Source organism: Henckelia pumila, chromosome 4 (assembly GCF_033568475.1).
Source record: "Henckelia pumila isolate YLH828 chromosome 4, ASM3356847v2, whole genome shotgun sequence".
NCBI classification, from domain to species: Eukaryota; Viridiplantae; Streptophyta; class Magnoliopsida; order Lamiales; family Gesneriaceae; genus Henckelia; species Henckelia pumila.
Genome location: NC_133123.1, coordinates 106,202,153 through 106,209,596, shown reverse-complemented (window position 1 = coordinate 106,209,596; position 7,444 = coordinate 106,202,153). Strand labels below are relative to the sequence as shown.

The following is a 7,444-nucleotide window of genomic DNA, read 5'->3' as shown; positions in this document are numbered from 1 at the left end:
GACCAAAACCAAAACATAGACAAGTTAATGGACCAAAAAAATTATTTTTCCTAAATTTTAAAACATAAAAACCAAGAAAATAAAAGATTAACATTTGAAACTGAAATTTGTAACTTGACTTGTCAATTTTTTTTATGCATAAATTTTTTAATGCAAAATCCAGATCCCCGGAACCAAAATTCTAGGTTCGCCCTGACCGAAAATCTTAAAATATTATTAAATTAAAAGCGTAATTATAAATTTGAAGTTCGAACTAAAGACGTAGAAAATCCTTAGCAAGGTAAAATGAAATAAGATGTTAGAAATGTATGTAACAGTCGAAACAAAAGAATAAAAATTAAAAGAGGAAAGCGTTTCAAGTGGAGTAATAAAAACGTTTGACTTCCATGGAGACTCGTCCACGGAGATCGCGCCACGTGTACAGAAAACCCCGCGTCCGATCGGTTTTCATTGTGAGAAAGCGCAGTCAAGGCCCCACATTTACCACGCCCTGTGAAAATTTCACTCATATTATTGCAAACTTACGGCTAAATTTACAGTACACAGAGAGGTTTTTGTGTGTGATGGAAATATAAAGAATAAGAAGAAGAAGAAGAAATGGAGACGACGAAGAACAACCTTTAAAAGCACAACCGACAAATATTTAATGGTGGGAGAGGGTATTTACTATCACTCGTTATTCAAATTTTTGCGTATAGATATAAATTTCCATATGGATCCAGCATCAGTGTTCTTATGTTCTTGCCCGGTTTCTGATTTCTCTTTGAGAAGGGTAAAAAATTCATCTTTCTCACTTTTTTTTTTGTTTTTGCTTCTGTTCGCTTTGATCTATATCATATCTTTTGAACAAGATTTTGATTTGATGGGTTTTAATTTTTTTTTTGCCCCTTCCGAAAAAGGGTAGATAATTAATTAATGATATGAGTCCTCTTGAATGTGACCCTCAAAGACCCTTATGTTTTCTTAGTTTTTTTTTTAGCTTTTATTCAGTGTGATCGGCTGTGGCTTTTAAATTAAGATTCTGTTGAGTTTTATATATGCTCGAAAGTAAGTAAATATCCGTCAAGTGATTTCTTGATGTTGGTCTGTAATTTTTCTTTCTAGTGGTGTAATTAGCAAACATAAAAGCAGAGTTTTTGGTTGTTCTTCTAATTACTTGTCTTTGATTTTTTCAGTTATTTTTTTGAATGCAGGTTGGGATGAAATAGAGTGAATTAAGATCAGAAGAGCTGCTGCCAAAACCCTAATAAAAAAAAAAAAAAAAGAGTTTGAGAAATTTAAATTAAAACCATGTTTGGAGATTGTCAAGTGCTGTCGTCCATGGGAGGGAACACAATTCCTTCAGACAGTTCCATCTACTCTTCATCTCTCCAGAACCCTAACTTTAATTTCATGTCCAACATCAACCCTTTCAACATCTTTTCGCCTATAATCCCTGTGAGCAAATTTTTTTTAAATTATTCTTTTTTTATGTAATTAATAAATCTGCATGCACACCATTTTTATTTTTTTTCTTTGGGGATCGAAATTAAACAGAAAGAAGAAAATGGGATGGCTAAGAGCAAAGAGGAGATCATGGAGAGTGGCTCTGGAAGCGAACGTATCGAAGGGTTTTCCGGGAACGAACAGGAGGCGGAGCAGCAGCAGCCGCAGCCGGCGAAGAAGAAACGCTACCACCGCCACACTGCCCGGCAGATCCAAGAAATGGAAGGGTAAGGCTCCGGTCCACTGTTTTTTTTAAAAAATATATATATATATATAAAGTTCTTGGCCAAATATAATCTATGATGCATGTCTCCCAAATTAGACATGTATAGTTGGAGCAAAACACGCAACAATTGAAGGCCATGCTAATTACGTTGTCTATAACTGTATAACATATAAATATTCTCTCGGTTGAATATATGAATATATTGTAATGTATCCGCAGGTTGTTTAAGGAATGTCCACACCCAGATGACAAACAAAGGCTTAAACTAAGTCAAGAACTTGGCCTTAAACCCAGACAAGTCAAGTTCTGGTTTCAAAATCGTCGGACCCAGATGAAGGTATACATATGCTTAACAAAACCAAAAACAAAAAAAATTATTAATTTTTATATATACATATATTTAAAATTTCCAGAAATGTTAGCGTTGGAGTTCTCTACCTATTTACTCTTTAGCTCATCCCTCTATCGGGATTTAATTTTCGTTCTCCCAAAAGATTTTGGTTCCTTAAAGTAACTTTTTGCATTCTAGTTTAATTACTTAATCCATACACGTACATAGGAAAATCCTTAGAAAAGTCGGAAGAAATTAAATAAAACCAATTGGCTTTTAACACATATTGTTTTAAGTAACAGGCATGAATTCCTATGATGCATACATTTTTTTTTTCCTACAATTAACTTTTTTTTGGATTTTAATTTATTTATTACAAATAATGATCATACATATATATATATTGGATTTTAAAATAATATGAAGGATGAATTTATTAATTGTTTTTTTGAAGAGATCTGATTTCATATAGAGGAGAGAGATACAGATGGAGAAATTTTTTTTTTTTTTAAAAAAAAATGAACAGATATTTCACTTTCAAGATGATAATTTATAATAAATCCGTAAATATGTAATTTAATTTAATTTTCCAGCTGTGGACAAGAATGAAGGGTTATTTGAATAATACAACGTACAGTGCATAAAATATATATAGGAAACACGAATTCCAAAGAGGGGGTCCTTCCCTTCATTAACTTCATATAAGGTCAAAAACCAAAGCCCTAACCAGAAACTGTAATTCGTATCCTACGCACCTACCCACCCCATCACACACTGCGCACAGTAGAAGGGAGCATCCACATTAACTTAGGGTTGCTTTCAAGGTCTGCATTGCCATTAATATACGCAGTGGGGTGCGCAGTCAACCCTACCTGCTGCATCACCTTTGCAAGACTTTAATGCAGCATTATTAATTCATTGGCTTTTAGGGTTACAGTTTACTTAAACAATTTTGATTTCTATATTTAGGGAATATAATATATATTCTTTTGTTGTAGTTAAAAAATATTTTAATTTTAATAATGGGTTTAATTTACACTAATAAGTTTAATTAATTAATGCATGTAGGCTCAACAAGACAGGCAAGATAATGTGGTCCTTAGGGCAGAAAATGAGAACTTGAAAAATGAAAATTACCGCTTGCAAGCCGCCCTGAGGAATATCGTGTGCCCGAATTGTGGAGGTCCGGCAATGTTAGGGGAGATGGGGTACGATGAACAGCAGCTTAGGATCGAAAACGCCAGGCTCAAGGAGGAGGTGATCATTTATTTAATATATATATCTATCTACATATATTTGATAAAATAAAATTTAATATCATGATTATCTAATCTTTATAAGGTGTTCCTTTTTACATAGTTGTGTGTGTTGATATTATTAGAAGTAAAATGCATTTGTTTTAAAGATTTTAAATGTAAGCATTATCAGCACTATATATATACGTACGGATCGATCGATCGGAATTATTTTTGATAGGTTACGTGTATTAATTTAGCCCCTGTGGTATATGGCAACGTTTCAATCAAGTAATGTAGACGTGCATGGTCTATAGCAATATAAGTGACCTAGCGAAGAAGATGGGTACGGATAGTCTTCTCGAATTTAAAAAATCCAAATATTTTATGCATTTTGTTTAAAAACTAAAAGTTTTGACATGGCGATCGCAAGAATTTCATATTTTAGTTGAGAGATTTGCAAGAAAATAATTAATTGATAGCCATGAAGTGCCAAAGATAAAAAGACACAAGTGATTTCTTTGTCTTTCTTTTGAGCCATGAATATGCATGTATGTCAAACAAATTGTATCTCAAAGTGCTTATAATTATAAGGTCAAATAAATATACACGAAATTTGGACATGAAGTTTCTTTCTTTCTAGCTAGCTAGCATTTCCCTGGTGATATATTACAACATATTTGCAGTTTGAGAGGGTTTGCTGCCTCGTGTCGCAATGCACCGGCCGACCTTTACAGTCACTGGGACCAGGTCCTCTCCTCCCATCTTCATTGGACTTGGAAATAAGTGCATATCCAAGAAAGTTTGATCAAGAACATATGCCCAACTGCCCTTCTGATATGATTCCTCTACCTTTCATCCCCGAGAGTTCGCATTTCTCTGGAAACGCTTTGATCATGGAAGAGGAGAAATCTTTGGCAGTGGAATTGGCTATATCGTGTATGGATGAACTGGTGAAAATGTGTCACACAGGTGAACCACTCTGGATTCGAGCAACGGAGACGGCCAAAGAAGTGCTGAATCTTGAAGAGTATGCAAGAATGTTTTCTTGGTCCGGAAACCTGAAACAGCATTGTAACGAATTTAGGATTGAAGCAACTCGGGACAATGGAGTCGTGATAATGAATAGCATCACGCTTGTTGACGCATTCTTGGATGCTGTAAGTACTGAAAATTGTTGTTTTTATTGAATACTGTCAAGTTATTTTTAATATGGTTTTGTCATAAGGACGAGCAGAGGTATGTTCCTCTCGCTTGATAACGTTTAATATTTCTTTTATATTATAATATCCAAATATGAATCATATGAGATTATATATTTTATATGGAGGCAATTGCAATTAAAGCTTTTCTTATTTTGGATAATTTTTGCGGATCATCTGGCCATGCTTATTTCTTTCATAACGCGCAAAACGTTTTAATCTTGAGTTTCCAATCCCAGAACAAATGGATGGAGCTATTCCCTTCAATCATTTCAAGAGCTAAAACACTTCAAGTAGTACATTCAGGTGTTTCTGGACATGCAAGTGGTTCTCTTCATTTGGTGAGTAATTTCTCAAGATATATCTTAGGTCTCTTCATTCACACAATATCCATAGCTACACAAAAAGGTCGCATTTATGTATATATATACACATTATAGTTGTTTAAGTTTCTCCAATTTCTACTTCATACCAGATGTATGCAGAAGTGCAAGTTCTTTCCCCATTGATTCCCACAAGAGAGACTCATTTTCTTCGATATTGCCAACATAATGCCGAGGAAGGAACTTGGGCAATCGTTGATTTCCCGTTAGATGGCTTCCACAACAGCTATCCACCCTCGTTTCCTTACTACAAGAAACGTCCATCTGGCTGCATCATCCAAGACATGCCTAATGGATACTCAAGGGTGAATCCCTAATTAAGTTCAATATTGACCACAGATTCTTGATTCTTTTATCCAAAAAAAAACGACTATTTTTTTAAAAGACCCTTTTCCATGTGAAATATTTTAGGTGACATGGGTTGAACATGCTGAGATTGAGGATGGTCCAATCCATCAAGTTTTCAACCATCAGGTTGGTAGTGGTACCGCGTTTGGAGCGCATCGCTGGTTGGCAGTTTTGCAGAGACAATGTGAAAGGCTCGCTAGCCTGATGGCTAGAAATATATCTGATCTTGGAGGTAAACCAAAATTTCAAATTCAGACTTGATAAAATCCTTTTTTTTTTTGGAAATCCCTTCACATGTTCAGCTCTAACAAGTGTGGTCAATGGAACATCTCTTAGTTTCATTTGGTTTGATTCTTGGTATATTTTTTTTTTATGCTATCTATAATTACAGCGATCCCATCTACCAACGCTCGAAAAAATTTGATGAATTTGGCTCAGAGGATGATCCGAACATTTTGTCTGAACATAAGTACTTCTTGTGGACAATCTTGGACAGCCCTATCAGATTCTGCAGATGACACGGTCAGAATCACCACAAGAAAAGTGGTTGACCCTGGCCAGCCAAACGGCTTGATTCTTAGCGCCGTTTCGACTACTTGGTTGCCATATCAACACAATCAAGTGTTTGATTTCTTGAGGGATGAACGTCGTAGAGCACAGGTTTTAATTGTTGCGCATGAAAACATGGATATTAATTTGTTCCCTTAATGTGATCTGAAATTTTTGAAATAATAACCTGTGTAATTCTTCACAGCTTGAAGTTCTTTCAAATGGCAATTCATTACATGAGGTTGCTCATATCGCAAATGGCTCTCATCCCGGAAATTGCATCTCTCTTCTCCGTATCAATGTAAGTAAAAGGCTAGCTAGGCCGTGAATTTCTGGACCTTTAGCGAATAATGAAGTAAAGTTGAAAGTCATGCAATTCACTGTCGCAGGTTGCTAGCAACTCGTCCCAAAGCGTAGAACTGGTGCTACAAGAGAGCTGCTCAGATGACTCAGGCAGCATGGTAGTGTACACGACAATCGACGTTGAAGCGGTCCAACTAGTGATGAGCGGGGATCAGGACCCATCCTGCATCCCTCTACTCCCATTGGGATTCATCATAACCCCAATGGACCACATCATCGAACAAGATCCTATCACAAACAAATCTAACACGAAACAAGCTTCGTCGGAAACCGAACAACTCCCCAATCCAGGATGTCTACTCACCGTTGGACTTCAAGTTCTTGCAAGCACTATACCAAGTGCCAAGCTCAATCTCTCCAGTGTGACCGCCATCAATCACCATTTATGCAACGCGGTTCAACAGATCAACGATACCCTGAGCAATGGAAATGGAAACAGTATAAGTAACTTTGGCGAAAATGCCGGCAGTGTTTTGGCAACAAACATGGATGCTCCTCCAGCCATAGCCGTCAAGCAAAAGTCCCCCGAGTCCACTTCGTAATTACCTCACACCTCCCTTATCTTTCCCAGGCCTAGGTAAAACAAGTTTGCAAGAAGGGGAGGTTGCGGTAATTGGGAAAGGCCCATTTTTTTTTTATTAAAGACAAAAAGGTTTGCACGTATCGTAAATAAACGAAAACGTTTTGAAGTAGTGCATTGCATTGTGTTAACTAAGTTAAGTTGTGGGATATGAATTAGGGAGTCAAGAGCGCACCAGATCATATATATGTGTTATCCTTGCAACAATATATATATATATATATATATATATATATATGTTGCAAGGGTGATGGGGTTCGGGTATTGACTTCATAGCTCATTCATCTGCATCATGAACTACTAATTAATGCTTTCCTTTTTTGAATGTTACTTTGATGCTAAATGACTCGTATTTATTCATAGCTCATATATCCATCGTTCTTGTTTTCGGCTGTTTCCCAAAGTTATTTACTTCCTTCGAAGCGTTTGTCTAGTGAACATTTTTTTCCCGGTAACGCCGGCTATCAGGACCATAATATTTTCATGTTTTATAAGTAATGTTTTTGTAAGAAATTAAAATTAATTTCAGATTTTTTTTATTATTAAAAAATGGGAAGGACTTCCTGAACTCGAGTCACCGTCATTTGACAGAAAGGTGAGACCAATTGTGCTACAAACTCGATCTCAACTACAGTTTTTTTTTTTTTTGAGTGACTCAATTACTGATTTTTAATTAAACAGTTGAATATATAATATCATTTTATAAAAAATAAATAATTTAAATCACGCTTTATCAATTGAA

The 7,444-nt window shown here is 35.8% G+C and overlaps 1 protein-coding gene across 3 annotated transcripts; it reads left to right on the top strand.

The window, feature by feature from the left end:
* Positions 1-526: 526 nt before the first annotated feature.
* On the top strand, positions 527-7,064 carry LOC140863156 (homeobox-leucine zipper protein HDG5). Of its 3 annotated transcripts, none has more exons than XM_073266359.1 (12): positions 527-659; positions 1,194-1,437; positions 1,537-1,712; positions 1,931-2,048; positions 3,111-3,299; positions 3,964-4,437; positions 4,719-4,820; positions 4,955-5,167; positions 5,274-5,442; positions 5,602-5,870; positions 5,965-6,060; positions 6,149-7,064. In XM_073266359.1, exons 2-12 carry the CDS (start codon positions 1,291-1,293, stop codon positions 6,662-6,664), a joined length of 2,469 nt encoding a protein of 822 aa, XP_073122460.1. In that variant the 5' UTR covers positions 527-659; positions 1,194-1,290; the 3' UTR covers positions 6,665-7,064. The 3 variants fall into 3 exon arrangements, with proteins under 3 accessions (XP_073122460.1, XP_073122459.1, XP_073122461.1); XM_073266358.1 differs by having other exon boundaries at positions 547-772; XM_073266360.1 differs by having other exon boundaries at positions 551-649.
* The last annotated feature ends 380 nt before the right edge of the window (positions 7,065-7,444 follow it).

What these genes read in the sequence shown, in the direction of transcription:
- LOC140863156 (XM_073266359.1), top strand. Translation starts at nt 1,291, where the DNA reads ATGTTTGGAGATTGTCAAGTGCTGTCGTCCATGGGAGGGAACACAATT. An exon ending in TCTTTTCGCCTATAATCCCT is followed by an intron (nt 1,438 to 1,536) that starts GTGAGCAAATTT and finishes GAAATTAAACAG; the next exon opens with AAAGAAGAAAATGGGATGGC. An exon ending in ACGCCAGGCTCAAGGAGGAG is followed by an intron (nt 3,300 to 3,963) that starts GTGATCATTTAT and finishes ACATATTTGCAG; the next exon opens with TTTGAGAGGGTTTGCTGCCT.